The 19,619-nt window shown below is 31.2% G+C and overlaps 1 protein-coding gene across 1 annotated transcript; it reads left to right on the top strand.

Annotated features, from left to right (window-relative positions):
- The first annotated feature begins 18,444 nt into the window (after positions 1-18,444).
- Positions 18,445-19,341, top strand: LOC128390906 (fibroin heavy chain-like). The gene has a single exon (XM_053350686.1). The coding sequence runs from the start codon at positions 18,445-18,447 to the stop codon at positions 19,339-19,341; it is 897 nt and encodes a 298-aa protein (XP_053206661.1).
- The last annotated feature ends 278 nt before the right edge of the window (positions 19,342-19,619 follow it).

Raw genomic sequence — 19,619 nt, 5'->3', positions numbered from 1 at the left:
GCTCCAAAATTTTATCTGATTTTTGATTAACTCCCTTTTTCTGTAACAATTAACTAATTTTTATTGTTATTTGCTAATAATTAAAGGGGAAAAACAATCATAACAATTAAGGAAATACACTTTTTTTTGTCAGTAAATTGTTGTTTTCATTTCCTAATTCAGGTATCACAATTTGATTCTTGATTGATTGTGACTGATTTAAAATTGATTCATTTGACTCATCACAATTTATTAGTTAAATTGTCAATTGTTACTAATTATGTGTCGATAGAATCACATTTAACCTAAATTAAAGTCTCCCAATGATTAAAACAATTAAGATTAGTCAATGTAGGAAATTAAAGGATTCATTTGATATTAATCACTAACAATCAATAGGGTGATCAGGTGATTAACTAATTGTAACAATTTAACTGATTGATTGTTGTAAATGGTAATAAAAAAACAATGGAAATTAATAAAAGAAATAAATTTTTCCACAAAATCAACTGATCATAATTAACCCTTTTCCTTGTTGATCAAGATATTGATGATGATGATGAGGGGCGGATGATTATCATTGTGTTTATATTAGGGAGAGAGAGAGAGAGATGAAGATGATGAGGATGATGAGGAAGAGGAAGAGGAAGAGGAAGATAAGATTGATGATTGTCAATGTTACCCAATTGTGATCAGATTAATTGGATGAAGAAATAAAAATGAAAGTAAAGTGAAAGTAATCATAACTTTCTGTTGATTAACAATTAACTTGATTGTTTGTAGTTAAATTGATGATGAAGACAATTGAATCAAGTGTTAGATTATTGATTTGATTGGCAAATAATAAAAGATGCTGATTGTTGATGATTGAAAAGGGAAAATGTATTAATTATTAATTGTTTCAAGACAATTAACAAAAAGTTTGAGAAATTTTTTTTATTCAATAAGGATCCAGATTGTAATCAATTGATTGTTTACAATTAATCAATTGTTAGTCAGTTCATCCTAATTCCCGGTTGATCAATTACCAGTTTATCACAATCAATTAATTTTGATTAACTTTTTACTAGTTTTAATTGTTTGATTGTTGTCACTTGAATTGTTTTGTATAAATCTGATTATTAATTATCTTTATATTAATCATCACAACAATTAAGAGAAACATATTTTTAAAACTAATACAATCAATTGATTAAATTGTACACCTCTTAAATTGTTATTAGTATAAGTGTCTAATAATCACAATGGTATTACAATTAATTGTTACAATTAGAAAGTGAAACTTTAACCAAACAATTAACAGTAAATTAATGAGATAATTGCTAACATGGTGATGAATTAATCAATTGATTAGTAAATTTCATCTAATAAATTGAAAGGTAAAAAATTAAATTGCTTGAGGGCTGAAAGAAAAGTTATCCAACTAAATAAGACATTAAATTGATCACAATTAAATCAATTGATTTGCAATAATTATCATGATTATGATTAAAGTGAAAACAAGAAGATGATGATAAAACATTGAAGAGACAAATGATAATGATGATGATGATGATGATGATGATCAATTTACCTTGTTAATTGCAACAATTTGCAATATTATCTCGTCCCCTGTAATATCACTAAGATTAGTTTCCACTTAATTAAATTAATTAGTGTCTCTTTTGTTGTACAAAGTATCAAAGTTCAATTTCTCATCCTCATCCTTATCCTCATCTTAATCATCATCATCATCATCGTCATCATAATATTAGTATTGTTCATCTCTCTCAGTTTTACTGGTTGATAACAATAAATGGTTACAATGTAATTAAAAGTAACAATTTATTTCTCATCAATTTCCTAGTTTATATTAAGTTCAACACTCATCATGATCATCAATCAATCAAACAATCAATTCACAATTAACCAGGTGAATCAATAGACAATCAACAATAGTGGTAACAATTAACGACAACAGTAAACAAATAAACAAACTTGTTAATTGTTGACTCGAAATTAAAACAAAGAGAACGAGAGAGAAAAAAATTCAATTTTTTTCACAATTTAATTCATCATCATTGAATGAACATCATCACCATCATCATAAGATGCTGTTCATGGACAAAGATGATAAAAAGATGAGGCTCTTATCATCTTTGGGGATCACTTTTCATGATGATGATGATGATGATGATGATCGTCCTCTTTTCACCTTGACAAAAGTATTTGCAAATAAATTGTTAGCAATATGATCACTTTACTGGTCAGTTTATTTTCTCGCAATGATTAATGGTCAGAATCATAGTAATGTAATGATAACATCAATGGACATCGTTAATTTCGAGATCGTCATTAATTTTGATAGTAAAAGTAACAAGAAGCTAAATTTGATAGCAATTAAGATATAACATTTAACTTGGAAAGAGAGAGAGAGAGGTAAATTAATTGTAATTAAATTGATTGTAAATTCAGGTAACAACAAGTGATTTAAAGTTGATTAACAGTTTTTGATTTATTAATACAAATGAATAACTTTCATTTGAGTCTATTGATTATCTTATTAACTAATAACTTTGAGTATTTACAATCAACTGATTGTAATGTAACTGTAAACAAATTGATTTTTGTGATAATGAAAGTTTAACTTTCCAACATGATGATGATGATGATTATCATCAACATTCACTGAATCAAGTATCATACTGAATTCTATCAAGATTCTGGAAATATTATCATGAAAATCTGCTATTTTTAATCTCAAATTTCCGAATCCTTGAAATATGAGAGCCTCAAATTTGCCGCCTCTATTTAAATGGGAATTTATTTTTAGTCATCAAACAAAAAACTGACCATAAGAATTGGGTAATTTCATCTCATGTTGAATTAATTATACAAACAATTAGTTGATTGTTAAAGTTTTAAAGTGAATCATAAGCCACTGATTAAATAGCAAAGAGAGAAGTAGAAATTTAAATTTATACGAAATTGACTCAGTTGAAATAAAATTGAAAATACCAATCTAAGGATGATTAGATTAATTGTCTTCACTTTAATCATCTTATTGACAATTGATTTCCAACTGTGAATCTTATTGAAAAGTTCTGATTGCTACTAGTAAATAATTCAATGATCATGAAAAGAGGGATTTTCAGATAACTTCTTACATGAAAACCTTTGGTGTTTTTTTTTTATCAACAAGAATTGATCAATTGTTGATAGTGCAAATGCTGACGATGATTAAGATAATGTTGATTTTTGATTACAAATGCAAATTGAACATTTAAAGTGCAGATAAACTTGAATTAAACCAATGGTTTGTTCATGAGGAGAAATGAAAATTTCCTCATCTTTTATTAGTATCATCAACTTTACCAATATGATGATGATGATGATGAGTGATGCAAAAATGAATCAATGAAAACCTCTCAAACAATTAGATTCATTCAACTTTGCGCTTTTCATCAACAATTAATCAACAAGTCAAAGTGATTGGTTGTAAAACTCAATTTAATTGTTGCAAAGTCATAGTAAATCAAACAATCAGGAATCAAGGTGAATTCACCTTCACCTTTCACCTAAACTTGATGATCATGTTGAATGATTGAATATCAGATTATTTTGCCAATTTCAATATTCCAAAATCAATTGTTTATTGCTCAATATTAATTATGATAATATTCCAATGGTAAACAAAGGAAGTGTCATATAAGCATTTCCGGTCATCCGATATCACCACCATTACTTATTGTTTTTTTTATATATCATTTCCAGTTACCATGTTATTTGAAACCTAATTTTTTCTGGTTACTTTTTTGTTTTCACAGGTAAATGCAATATTATTATTGTTATCAACACTCATCAATAGGTAAATTCAATTATGTATATAAATTATTACAATGGTATTGGCAAAAATTGTTCAATTGAACAATAATCAGCCTCTTAATCAACTATCGTTGAGTATTCAATGAGCAAATAACTAATTTGATTAATGAAAATTTCTGATCAATTGAGTTGTTTTTATCGTTATTGTTTTCTTGATATAAAACCAATTACTTTGTTGTTGTTGTTGTTGATACTTATTCAGTTTCATTCTGGTTCATGGGCTGATAATTTATTCATTTTTCATCTGGGTTTCATGTTGGAAAATTCATTCATTGATGAAATTTCAATTCGTCTCCAAGGATGATAAAGTCTCTTTCTCTCTCAGTTGTCGTCATCATGTAAATACAGTTAAAGTTGATTGAATTAATGTAAAGCCAAGAAAATGCATTTGAAATAATTTATTTTGAAATGTGAGGTTAAATCACTTTGATTAATCCATATGATCAGTTTTGATGAAGTTATTAAAATGTCAGCAATTTAATTAAAAGTTGCACTCGTTGAAAGGTCATCACTGGTCAGTCTGTCATTGGAAGTGCGTTTCAATGAGTTTTATGTTTTGACTTTAGGTCTGTGGATCAAAATCTCGAGGATATCGACTTGAGATAGTGATTATTATGATACAAATTTGATTAAAATTTCGATATCGATTACAATTAACTAATTGAAAGACAAACAATCAGAAAGAAACAATTTAGTTGGTTATCAGTTACTTGGAAACTTTGTAACTAAGGATTTCCCATAGAAAATGATTTACAATTTATGAGATTTCATTGTAAAAGTTGATAATCAATAAGGAAATCGGAATCTAGTTAATTAATACTTTGAAAATTTCTTCCTCATTGTTTAATTGTTATGATTCATTCATTGAAATATTTTGACAATATCAAGAGATTGATTAATGTTTACCATTGAGATTTATGATTACAATCAATGAGTAAACAAAATAAAAGCCCAACCGAAAAAATAAACATTAATTGTGGCTTGAGGTTTTTTTTTAGTTCTAGTTAGTTAATTGTCAGTTGATTGTGATAGTGAATTGTTCAAACACAATTTGATTGATTAGATTCAATGATTGTGATAATAATATTTACATGAACAATCAATTGAAAAACTTTTTCGAGAAACAAAAAAAGTTTTTTTTTCTTCATCATTTTTACCGAACACGTTTTCGAAAATATTAAAATGATGATAAACATTTACCTTCTCTCTCCCCTTGGTCAATCTTTATTACGATGGTCATCATGTTATCAACCTGGAAAATTATTATATTGACCTTATATTCATTTTCTTTTCTTTTCTTTTCTTTTTTTCTTTTTCTCTTCTCTCTCTCTCTCTCTCTCTCTCTCTCTCTCTCTCTCTCTCTCTCTCTTTCTCTCTTCTTCTTCTTCTTCTCTTCCTTTTGCTGGATATATTTTCCTACGGTAATAATAAGTAGGCATGAAGAGCGCAGATTCTGGGTTAGCCTTGGTGATGATGATGCAGGAAAAATCAATAAAATACCACAGGGTTATAAACCTGGGTGAAGGTTTTATCATGAACATGAAACAGTCAGACTAAAAGGAAAAGACAAGTAGACAGATAAATAGACAGACTCAAGGATCAATTCGATGGGAAATGAGAGGGGAAAGGTTATCATCATCTCTCTCAAAGAGGAAATTGAAAGGGAGGGAAAAGAGAAACAGTTTGAGGTTTTCACGGATCATCATCATGATGATTAAAGAAGAGTGAGTGAGTGAGTGAGTGAGAGAGAGAGATTCAGGGGGGAGAGAAAAGGCACAGAATCACATTGACCTTGAAATTTGGAGCAAAATATTTTCTCTGTTTAAATTTTGTTCTTTTTTTATTCTCTCGATCTGATATTCTAATACCTTATTCCCTTACAGAATAATTTGTTAGATGAAATTGCATTTACATCTCTCATGATTACTATTAATATGATGAAATTATCAATTATCTTAGATACTTCATGTTTCTATCATCTATGTAATTATTGAATGGTGATTGCATCAGCTGAGAAAAAAGTAATTTGTTAATGATAATGATCAAGTTAATCATAATTAACTATCGTTAATTTGGCTGTTGTTGTTGTTGTTGTAAAAGTAAAAGGTTTAATTGTTGGCAAAGGTATTTGATTGCACTTGAAATTAACTGTTGAAGAAAAATGTTGAATGAGTTTCATATGTTATCATGTTATTGATTATTATTAAATTATGATTAAAGGTTTTGCAATCGTTTTAGCTTTGAAAATGTTCATTAACTGGAAATAATAACAATCAGGTTAATGATTCTAACTAGTAACCTAAACATGATGGAGAAAAAAAGTTTGTTCAATTCGAGTTGAAAGAAACCATTAAATGGAATCGAAGTGACCTAAAAGAACTGCAATTTGCAATTCGAGAGGAGGAGGAGGAGGAAGAGGGTAAAAGGGTGGAAAGGATGGAGGTGAAGGATGGAGAAGATGATGATGATGAAGAGAAGAGAAGATGAGATGAGATGAGATGAAATGAGAAGAAGATGAAGAAAAGAATGAAAATGAGATTCTGTGAAATCTATGGAAGAAGATGAATCAAGGAGAAGAGAAAATAGATGATGGTAGAAGTTGAGAAGGAAGAGAAATGAGAGAGTTGATAGCAAATATGGCGACAGAAAAGAAGACAGAGTGAGAAAGAGAATAAGGTACTAGAAAGAGAGAGAAAAGAAAGAAGAAAATTTAGAAAGACGAAAATAAGTTGACCTTGGAAAGTGCATTCGCCTTATGAGTCTAGTCAATCGATACTCTAGGTCACATAGATATTTATATATAAAAATATATATCATCATTCTCATCATCCTTATCATCATCATCATCATCATGCTATTCTGTTTTTATTCTGACTTTATATGAGGTTTCGAGAAAGAGAATGAAAGTTCAAGGAAGATCGTTTTTTCCTGAATAAGAACATCAATGAGTCGTCTCTCTTTTTACTCCTACTTTGCCCTTTTCTCTCTCTCTCTCTCTCTCTCTCTCTCACTTCTATCATCATCTATTATTTTCATCAACCCCCTATTCTCCCTCTTTCTTTTCTTCCTTTCTCTCTTACCACCCTCTTTCCATCATCATCACCATTTCCCTGATCATGAAATCATCTCTCTCTCTCTCTCTCTCTCTCTCTCTCTTTATTTTCTCTGTCGAAAAGCAAAATGAATCCAAGTCCAGAATCAAATTTATATATATTACATGAAAAATCTGGGATCATGATGCTGAAGCACATTTCAATCATCATCATGAAGATAATGATGAAATCTTCATGGAGACTCACTTTTTGTTTTGAAGAGAGAGGGAGAAATAAAATATTACGACTTTGGAAATGTTCAGTTATTATTATCATTGAGTTATCACCATCATGATATCGGATCTCCTAATGATTATCATGAGAAGTGACTGTCAGAGTTTATCAACTATTTAAAAGGGAATTGATGGATTTCATGAGAGGAGCAAAAAATAAATATGAATTTCATGATACAATTCATGATCATCTCATTAGATCAATTTTTTACCAATTCGATGATACAAATTAATGATTCTATTCATTATTTTTCCTACTCTTAGGTGCTGATGATTTAATGATCTATCAATAATATCATCATGTTATCATCTTCACCATGTCTCATAGTGATAATGATGATGAAGATAAAACCTAATGATGAGCAATTGCCTTAAGTTATTCATTACAATCTGAATCTATCTGTTAATCAAATCAAAAACCTGAACAATCAATGAAATTAACAACGAGATAGTTAATTGAAAACAGAAACAAAAAAAGCACAATTAAACATTCACAAGTTAAATTGAACATTTTAAACTTTATTCCCAACAATTAAGTTAATTGTTTGAACGTGAAACTTTTGCCAATCATTGAGATAATTTAGTTAATTTGATTGTTTAATTGGTCCATTTGATTATATAAACAACAATCAAATAATGAATAATATCGTTAATTAATTAGCGAAAGTGGAGATTATTTAATTGAGTTACTATTAGTAAATTATAATTCCAATTAATATGATTTGTTTTCCATCAGCAATTTAATCATATGAATTAATATTAATTATAAACCTAAGGATTTGTTAATCATCATCGATTGATTGAATTGTATGTGTGTGTTTGTTTCTATTACTAATGTTATTGATTAGTTGATTGTTAGTTAGTTAATGTGTCGCTAATCAATTGTAACTCGAATCCAAACATTACAAATAATATTAAAGTAATTTCATAATAATAATCAAGAGGATGAAGGAGGAGGAGGAGGAGGTGAAGATGAAGATAATGATGATAAAGATGATAAATGTTATACCGCTATGAGTTTACAGTCATCAACACAAATAATGATCAAGATTCAGGGTGGAAGATGCAAAAGTAGACAGAACTTTAATTCACTCTTACTTTTCCCTCCTCTTCATCATTCTCATCGTTTTCATCATCATTTTCTGGAAAACTGGTTTCAATTCATTTATTTCTCTCTCTCTCTCTCTCTCTCTCTCTCTCTCTCTCTCTCTCTCTCTCTCTCTCTCTCTCTATTTCTATTTCTTTCTTTCTTAACTACGGCGCAGTTGAATCTTCGGCGGGAAAATTCAAGGACAGGCCATCAACCTCTTGATATTGGCCTTGAATCTTTTTTTTTGGGAACTTCGATTTCAACTGAACGATCGATTCAGTTTCTATCCCTTCTTTTTCCCCTCTTCTCATCATCTCTTTCATTTCTTTCTTACTTTTTTTTTACCCAACAAATTCTAGTGGAACCAGTCTCTCTTTATGGGTTCTCCTTAGCTAATAACTTATTTCTTCATCTTCTCTTCAACTTATCTTCTTATTACTGTCTATGTTTCTTTCTATTTTTGTCTGCAATCCTCTTGATCTGTTTTTATTTACCTTTCTACCCTTTACCAGGTAACTAGATCAAAGTAAATAAGTTTACTATTTTTTTTATTTCCAATCAAAGATAACTTTGAATATATTTAAAGCAGAATTAATAAAGATGAAGATGGAAAAAAAGTAAACTGATGAAATTACCTTTCCAATGGTAATAAATCTCATTCGAATGGTGAAAACAATGAATTCTTTTCATTTATCATTTTCTATTATGAAAATTGCACCAAACCCAGTACATGATATGTGATATTATACTGAAGATGATGATTATCTTCATGATTATAATGATACAACTGAATTTGGTTATTTATTTTCACACAGACAGAGACGTAAATTTTAATTGAGAATCAAGTTATGCAGGAACACGTTCAGACGATCAGGAGAGAGAGAGAGAGAGAGAGAGAGAGAGAGACTCACTCATTGAATGAATGAATGATTACAGGGAAAAAGAGAAAAAGAGAAAAATAAATGATGTTAAGCCCTTAATTTGACTCTTTTCCCATGGTAACTGTTTTTATGGAGCAAATTGTTATTAAATCAGTCAATAGATGATTTAAACTGCACAAGAGGAGAGAGAAAGAGAGATGAAGATGATAGATTCTATTGAACTTGTTCATCTTCATCATCTTAACGCAACCACCCAAGAGTATCTTGGAATGTATTGCATCACCTTTAAAAAGATGAGTTTGCAAGAGAGAGAGAGAGAGAGAGAGAGAGAGAGAGAGGATGATAGTTGAGGGAGATAAAAGGGGAACATGAAGAAGCCTCTGGCACTCATTTCTCTTTACCCTGGAAGATGAAGATAAGGATGACGATGAAGCTTCTTTTCTCTCACTTTCACTGATACCTGGTTTGATTCCCCCTCTCTCCCTCTCTCTTTCTCTGTTTACCCCCTCACCTCTTTATCATCATCTCTTTAACTATTCTCTCTCTCTCTCTCTCTCTTTATCATCTTAGAGCATCTTCTCTCCTTTTAAACTCGTTGAAACGACATTCTTCAAATTTCCATTTTCAAGGTCAGGGACGTGGACGAGTTTGATCTTCATCCTAGACTCTCTCAATCTCCTTCATCATCATCATCTTGTAACCTCCATTTAAATGACTACTCATAATTTATGTTCCCCCTTTTTTTTCATCATAAGAAAAAGAGAAAAAAAATTCCTTCTTTTTTTTCTTAATCATGAACAAGTCTCTGAATTTTCATCCCTGTCTATCATCCTCATCCTCATCATCATTTGTTTATGTAAAATTTCACAGTTTACAGGGTTAACAGGTAAAAGAAAAGGCAATTATCATCAATAGTAATTAACACTAATATGAAAAGAAAACAAGTTATTCAATAAATAAGAAGAAAAAAGTTCTTGTAACTATCAAAACAATTAACTGAATACAGTAAAATTTGGGTCAACGAAACAATCAAATCTACGGGAATTAAACAATCAACTGTTTACAAAAACGATCAACAAAACACAACAAACACAAAAAACACAAAAAATGCAATATTATCATTGGAACATCAAAATCTTGATAACCTTAAACCCCAGGATCCAGAAAACAACTCAGATCTTTAACCTATCACCTTGATTTATATTTGTTTTGTACATCATTAGGTTACATGTTTTTGTTTACCTGATTTGTGTTTGTGCTCAATGCAAAGTTTTACACACGAAAAACTAGTTAGACTTGATTTTGTAACTTTCTCCATGCAAAAATATTAGTAAATCAACTGTAATTTCAAACAGGTAACCCAATGGTACACAGGTAACTCATATCATCATCATTGGTCTCGATATTATTAATATATGGATGAGGAAGCAGATTGAATATATTTATATGTAAAAAAGAGGTGAAATTAACTGGAAACCTTTTTCATTTCATCTTCCACCCACAAGTTACCCTGTAATGTCAACAATCTTGAGCTTTTCTCTCTCTCTCTCTCTCTCTCTCTCTCTCTCTCTTATGAACCAGACCAGAACCACGATGATAAATGTTTGCTTGAGCGATTCGAGAGTGAGAGGATGAGGGAGGAAATATTGAGACGCTGAGATGTGAGAAGGTCACCAGGACTGAAATGGTTCAATGAGTTTCGTCTAATTTAGTGAAAGTAAATAGTAAGTAACGATGAAGATAAGAAAAAAAAATGTCGCCAAAGAAAAAAAAACAAACAATTTACTATTTGCAATCAAACAACTGACCTTGGACGATGTGATGATGACGATTTTAGCAACAATAATGAAGAAGAAGAAAAAAAAAGTTATCTTCAACATCATCACCATCATAGATTTTCATTGTGATTGTTGATTGTTTCAATCAGTTCTGGTTCAATGTATGAAACAATCAACTATCATTATCAAGTGATGCAATTGATTCAGAATCAGTATCATCATCATCATCATCATGAGGTTACAACAATGCGAACATATTACAAGGTATTGAAAGATGAAAAAAAGAACCAAAAAAATGAATGAATTTTTTTCCCCAATGTAGCTCAGTGTGTCCATGTGAATTGGTCTCAGTGCTGATCCACCTCCTCTCTCACTCTCACTCTCACTCTTCCTCATGCTCACCATCATCATCTTCAATGTTGTTGACATTTTCTGCTTGTTGCTCCTTCACTTGATGACAGTTTTCTCGTTATAATTGTTTCATTTTCAGACTTACATTTTTTTACCCAATTTTTTCAGCTTCCACCTTATCATCATCATCCTCACCTCCTCCCACTTTCCACCTTCATACTCTCACTACAACTACAGTATATTTAGTTGTACTTATTTGCTTGCATGCTTGACTTTTGCAAAAAACAACAACAACAACAACAACAATGCAACAACTGATGATGATAAAAAATGAGCTCTTGCAAAAAACTCAAAGGTAAAGTTTACCTGAACCGGTGAGGCGTATATGTTTTTTTGCTGCTACTTCTTGTCCTTTTATCATGAAAATACAAAGAAAGAGAAAGTAAAAGGTTTCTTTTTATCATCATCATCATCCTTATCTTCATCTTCTTAGGTAATAATGCATATTTGAGCAACAATAACATTGGATATTTGTCTTTAAATTGTTACTTTCTGATGATCTTCAGTGTCGATTTTTTTTTTGCTTTCTCTCTTGCAATGAGAGAACAATTTTCCAGGTAAATGGAATCAACAAGATTGCACCATAAACACAGAAAAAGATGAAAAAAACTTAAACCATTGAATTACCAATGAAAAGAAGAAGAAAAAAGATTCAAAATGAAAAGAGAATCAAAAATTTACACAGAACTTTTTTACTCTCTTTCCATTCAAATTGAAATAACGACGATGATGATGACTCAGATTCTCAGGTAAACTACTAGAAACTATTGATTGGAATTGGAATTGTGGTTTCATACAAGGTGATGGAACTGATTTTACCGCCAAAACTCAATCTTGATGTTGAAAAGTTTCAAAAACTTTGAATTTTTCATGTTTTCTTTTGGCGCGTAAATAAACTTTCTCGAGTCCATTTAAATGGCTTACTAACCTTCTTTGTGAGGTTCCAGGTAATTTAAAGGTAAATGTTGCAATTTAAATGGTGATTCTATGTATATATCTATAATTTATGGGCTTACGCTGTTTTTTAGGTCAAAATAGCCTGAGGTCAGTGTTTAAATTTACGCGGGGAGTTGATTGATTTTACCTTTGTAAAGTTGTTACCATCAAACAATAATCAGTGTTAATTTCATGTTATCAGTTATTTTTATTGCTAATTTATTGATTTCAACCTTCCCCTGAAACTCAATGTGATTAAGGATTATACATGTAATATTAATAATTATCATGTTCTCCTTTTTTTAATGATCTAGTTAATTGTAGATTTAAATTTTGTTGCTCTATTAACATTAGAGTTTAATTGTTATTCTTGGTCTCTTTGTAACAAACAGTTAATTTTATTAGTTACTTTGATATTTAAATTTACAATTTGGTAGTTTGTTATTAGTTGAAACTTTAATAAATCAGCAATTAATGATTACCTTTCGGTTGTTGTTGTTGATTAATTTTTTATTGCAATTGAAAGTTTATCATATTAATCGTTGAGATTAAGAAAAAAAAAAGTTTTTTTTGGTCACATAAATTGTATTTATTTGCATTTGATTGTTTGACAATCTTTTGAATGACTGATTAGTTGTCTATCATCAATGAACCGTTGAGTTAATTGTTGGTGTTGTTACTAAATTAAGATTGACATTAGGGTGACACTTAGCTCACTCACGAACTTTCTCTCTCATTGGTAGAAATTTGCAAAGCAAAGATTAGCATTGATGGAGGATCGGATTAATAATAGAAATTTGGGAGGAAAAGAAGATAAGGAACGATGGAAGATTACGATGATGATAGAGATAAGAGAGAGAGAGAGAGAGAGAGTGAGTGAGTGAGTGAGAGAGAAAATTCGAAATGTACAAAAGTTTCTGTTCTAATATATGAAATGTAATATTCACTTAGTAAATTCAAAGTCGAAACTCAATCTACCAGAATGAGTTTTGTATTTCAAGATGAAGCCATTTGGGTTGGGTGGACATTTCCAAGCTTCATGGGCTGAGGATCAAGTGTAGGGAGGAGTAAGGGTGTAGGAGGGATGGAGATGATGATGATGATGATAATCAGCTGAAAGAAAACCTTTAGACAAAGAAAACTTTTCATTTCAAATATATAATAATATAAAACTTTATGTTTATCTTATTGATTAACGGACAGTTTAATGTTACCTTAATTGTAATTTGATAATATGATTTTATCCTCATCCCAATTTCAGATATTAACAAGATTATAAATTGTTCAAATGTAACAATAAGTCAACAAGATCAACAATACAATAAAGATAATTATCAAATTGCCTTCAAATTAAATCTAATTAATCTAATATTTATAATCTCTCTATGGGGATTAGTTTAATAATTGATAATACTCAATAACAATCCGAAACAGGAAACGGAAAAGATAAACCTTAGTAGTAACAAAAACAACATTCAATTGAAAAACTTTCATTCCCTATTGATGATATTTAATGATGATCATCATAATCATCAACTCATTAATGAAATGAAATGATTAACAATCAACAACAAATTGTAATACAAAATCACTGGATGAGGAAACTTTTTGTTTTTCAAATCTCTTTGTTACTTTCAATTGTTTACAATTTACTTTGATTTGATTATGATATTTAAATGATTCAATCAATTCAGCTGATGAAATGATTACCCAATTTCCATGATATTGGTCATCATCACCCTGAGAATGAGTTTCAAAGAGGAACAAAGACCAAGAAAGAGAAAATTTTTTTTTCCAAAGGAATAAAAAAAATAACCATTACTATTATCATGGAAATGAATCTTAATGGGATCATTACTATCATGGTGATGATGGTGATGATAAATGTTATTATTATTATTGTTACAAGGACTTTGCTGTCTACAAGGAAAAGTTTACAAGATACACAGACAAACATAACGGTAAAAAATGCTAAAGTAAATATATTAACTATTATTATTTATCATCTTATCCGTTTGTGCTCAATGGGTCAAATAACTTTCACATTGAGATGGGAAAATAAAATAATATTATTTTCATGGTGAAATTGTTTTTACTGATTTTTGTTTCCTATTCCTGTTTAATTGAGAGAGAGAGAGAGAGAAAGTTAGTGAGACAGGAAGATGATGATATCTGTTAATCTAATGTCATTATAATCAAAAGAAGTGTAATAATAATAATGACAAATTTAGAGTAAAAAAATGAATGAAAATTGTGAGTAAACAAGAAGTAATTTAATTTATATTAACAGATGAATAAACAAACTGATTGATGAAATAGGAAGAAGGTGATAATCATGGTAAGGTAAAGGTAGAGACATGGGGTTGATGTGGTTGTGGTGGTGGTGGTGATGATGTAGAAATAGGAAGTGAAAAAAAGATGAAGGTGAAATAATGAGGAAAATTGTTCTTTTTTTATTAATTATTGTCGTTGAACTTAAATGATGTTAATGGATTCGGTTAATGATGAATTTGTGGATTCATATTATTACCACGATTATTCAATTTTCGGGGGTTTTTATTGATCATCTTCAAGTTTCAAGTGAATTGTTCTGATGGGTTGAATCTGGAGGGAAAGTGAAAGATTAAGAGAAACTTTTAGTTTCGAAAAGTAGAAAACGCGGGAAAAAAGTTTCGAATTCATTTAACTTTTTCCTCTCTCAATATTTTCGAGAGTCAAACTCGTGACAATTGAACATTGGGTATGCATTTATGCGTGAAGGTCAAGGGGTATTGGTCATCACTTTAGTGTGAATAATTTGATTTTGCTAATTGTTGATTATGTGATTTTGGAGTTTCATTCACCTGAATTGTTGTGATTATAACAGATTGATAGTATTATGAGTTAATTGCTTTGGTGATTATATAATTTATGATGTGTCCTTTGATTAGTCTTGCGTTGAAACGTTTTCCAAAAGGTTAATTGTGTTGATTGTCGCGATTGTGATGCTGATTATCATTTATTTTCAACTAAATTATGATCATTTTTTATATTGTCACACTTAAACAGACAAGGTAAACAATTTACCACAGAGTTTGTTTGTGGATTGAGTACAATTAATTGCTGATACATTTTTCTCGTAATTCAGATTACCCGATAGTTTAGATTGGTCTAGATTTCAGAATTTTCATCAACTAGATGAGTAGTATCATGGATTTTTACCACTTCAGCTTTCATTTTCGAAAATTAGAAGAATAAATTAAATTGAGGTAATTAAGATTGCGAAAAATATGCAGGATACAATCGATTTGCAATTAATATGAGAGAATGAAAGTGAAGATAAGGAAAAGAACATTTTTCTTCTTCGAAAATGTGAACGAAGTGGCGACTCGCTACTTCGAATTTGGTTTGAAAAAATTTTAAACTTATTCTTACTTCTTATTGATAGTCACGATTGAATTAGGCATTTGTGGATTTGAAATTCGAGACAAAAAGTTACTTTTTATTGATTATTCATTCGGCAAGAAAATCTAATTGATAAATTGATCATTGAGATGAACTTTTTACATTAGAATTTTCTTGTTATTTGTTGGATTAGTTGTGCGATCATTTTATCCGAATAACTTGAAACCACTGGTGATACCTTTTAGTCCATTTTCAGCGACTGACCCAATAGCTTTGGAAGCATCGAGCCATAACAACACCTTTGCCTCCTAAGGCGGTTGCAGCGGCATCTCCGGCAGCTTTGATAGCGTTTCCTTTCATGGCGAAACCTTGTTTGGCGGCATCGGCCACATTACCTGAAAGCTTTTCGGCTAAATTACCGGTAGAATCGATTCCAGAGGCGATAGCATTGGCACCAGAAGTTGCGAGACCACCTAAACCCTTGAGAGAGTTGTCGATTAATTTACCAGATCCATCGGCAAGATTGGAAACCAATGAGGATCCACTATTGACAAGACCTCCTAAGGCACCTAAACCAACACTTGAAAGCAACGAGCTGGCTTTTTGTCCGAATTTATTAGATGCACCAGAGATTAAACCAGCACCACTTGATGCAAGACCACCGAGAAGACCAAGTTTAGCGGCTTTCAAATCACCTGCAGCTTTAACGATTTTAGAACCGAATTTTGAACCAGTCGAGGCCATTGATCCGACACCCTTGATGGCATTACTTGTTACATCGCCAAGTTTATTTTCGGCATCTGCAGCCATACCAGCGGCAGTTTTAACTAAGCCTCCAACAACCATACCAGCGGCATTTTTGACTAGACCACCAGCAGCATCTTTTACTAAGCCACCGGCAGCATTACTGATGGTAGAGCCGAGGCCATTTGTAGCGGCGTCAACACCATTTTTAGCGGCAGAAGCGGCAGCTGAAGTAGCTTTGACCAGCCCACCAGCAGCATTACTGATGGTTAGCTGAGGCCATTCTTAGCAGCGTCAACACCATTTTTAGCGGCAGAAGTGGCAGCTGAAGTAGCGCTTGAGACAGTGTCTCCAACGGCTTTTACCGCATTCGAGGCTATTGAAAGTGGGTTGAAGCCTGAGAGCAAACCTTTTCCGTGAACATTTCCTCCAGTTAATTGTTGAAGTTGTTCATCACAAATGGCTGATGAAATTACCAACAAAAAGCAAAGAGTTGAGACTCCAATTGATTGCATGATTACGGCGATGATTAGATCAATTAAATTGAACGTCAAATAATATAATATTAATATTAGTAATTAATAATGATAATAAATCAATTCGATTTTCGATCGTTTTTATATTCATTCATCGAGTGCTCCCTTTTCTCATCAACGCTAATTTGTCTCACTTTTTGTCTTATTCTAGTCAATTAATTTCACATTTACTTCATAATTAACCATCAAAATCAGATGGCCATCATCATTATTATTTAATTGTGATCACTTTTCTACATTTTATTTTCATTCACTTTTAATTAACTTACGAACCTAATACAATACAATAGTTATTGTATCAAGTTGTATCTGTACTTAGATTTGTTTATTTTTAGATTATTAGGAATTAATATTGGAGTAAATTGATTAGTGCTCATAAGGTAATTTGAAGGTTAAACCACAATTAATAACAACCGAATCAGATTAGTTTTAATTGTTACGCTTTGACAATTTAAAAAATGTAAAACAATAGAAATGTCAATATTATCAATCCAATTCATTTCATCAAATGTGATTCATTGGTAAGACTCATCATGTTTAGTTAATTCACTCCAAGACATCACAAGACTTAAATGTAATATCAATTGAAATAATCAATTAAAAATTCATTTCCAAAAAATATCATTACATATTAATTTAAATCGTTTCTTTTGCAATCAAATTTGATTAACGATTAATGGTAATTTGAATCACTAAAATTGGCCTCTTTTTATCTTAGACAATAGACCAAAATTTAACTACGCTTAGGGAGGAGATATTCAAAACCGATTGAACAGTTCAATTAATAAACGAAGCAATCAGTCCAAAGAAAGTTAGTTGGAAAATATAATATAAAGTTATTAAAAGTTTGTTATTAATAGTTGATAGTTAAATGCTAAGGAAAGTAAAAATATCCACGATTCCAAACTCAATTCAATTGATATTACATTTAAGTCTTGTGATGTCTTGGAGTGAATTAACTAAACATGATGAGTCTTACCAATGAATCACATTTGATGAAATGAATTGGATTGATAATATTGACATTTCTATTGTTTTACATTTTTTAAATTGTCAAAGCGTAACAATTAAAACTAATCTGATTCGGTTGTTATTAATTGTGGTTTAACCTTCAAATTACCTTATGAGCACTAATCAATTTACTCCAATATTAATTCCTAATAATCTAAAAATAAACAAATCTAAGTACAGATACAACTTGATACAATAACTATTGTATTGTATTAGGTTCGTAAGTTAATTAAAAGTGAATGAAAATAAAATGTAGAAAAGTGATCACAATTAAATAATAATGATGATGGCCATCTGATTTTGATGGTTAATTATGAAGTAAATGTGAAATTAATTGACTAGAATAAGACAAAAAGTGAGACAAATTAGCGTTGATGAGAAAAGGGAGCACTCGATGAATGAATATAAAAACGATCGAAAATTGAATTGATTTATTATCATTATTAATTACTAATATTAATATTATTCGAAGTTCAATTTAATTGATCTAATCATCGCCGTAATCATGCAATCAATTGGAGTCTCAACTCTTTGCTTTTTGTTGGTAATTTCATCAGCCATTTGTGATGAACAACTTCAACAATTAACTGGAGGAAATGTTCATGGGAGACATTTTTCAATGTTCAACCCACTCTCAATGGCCTCAAGCGCTATTTCAGCTGGTGCTTCGGCTGCTGGTAATGTTGCTAACGCTGCTTCAAGTGGCCTTAAGGCTGCTGGTTCACTTAGCTCTGCCATCGGTGGTGGTGCTGGTGCTTTAGTCCAAAGTGGTGCTGGTATGGCTGCAGAGGCCGAAAATAAACTTGGCGATGCTTCCAGTAATGCCATCAAGGGTGTTGGCTCAATGGCCTCGACTGGCTCAAAATTCGGTTCTGGAATCGTTAAAGCTGCAGGTGATTTGGAAGCCACTAAACTTGGTCTTCTCGGCGGTCTTGCATCAACTGGTACTGGTTTAGTCTCTGATGTATCTAATAAATTCGGACAAAACGCCAACTCGATGCTTTCATCTATCGGTTTAGGTGCTTTAGGAGGTCTTGTAAGCGATGGTGCTTCATCCGTTGCTAATCTTGCCGATGGATCTGGTAAATTGATCGACAACTCTTTCAAGGGTTTAGGTGATCTCGCAACTTCTGGTGCCAATGCTGTTGCCTCTGGAATCGATTCTACCGGTAATTTAGCTGAAAATCTTTCCGGTAATGTGGCCGATGCCGCTAAACAAGGTTTCGCCATGAAAGGAAACGCAATAAAATCTGCTGGAGATGCCGCTGCAACAGTTTTGGGAGGCAAAGGAAAGCTCGGTGAATTCGGTCTTGGTATGGCCGGTGATGCTTCCAAATCTATTGGGTCAGTCGCTGAAAATGGACTAAAAGGTATCGCCAATGGTTTCAAGTTATTCGGATAAAATTATCAAACAACTAATCTAACAAATAACAAGAAAATTCCAATGTAAAAGTTCATCTCAATGATCAATTTATCAATTAGATTTTCTTGCCGAATGAATAATCAATAAAAAGTAACTTTTTGTCTCGAATTTCAAATCCACAAATGCCTAATTCAATCGTGACTATCAATAAGAAGTAAGAATAAGTTGAAAATGTTTTCCAAATCAAAATCGAAGTAGCGATTCGTCAGTTTGTTTACCTTTTTCATGAAGAAAAAGTAAGAGAAAAATGTTCACCC

Source organism: Panonychus citri, unplaced genomic scaffold (genome assembly GCF_014898815.1).
Source record: "Panonychus citri isolate SS breed McGregor unplaced genomic scaffold, ASM1489881v1 Contig00130, whole genome shotgun sequence".
Classification (NCBI taxonomy): Eukaryota; Metazoa; Arthropoda; class Arachnida; order Trombidiformes; family Tetranychidae; genus Panonychus; species Panonychus citri.
This window is presented reverse-complemented; position numbering and strand designations above follow the sequence as displayed.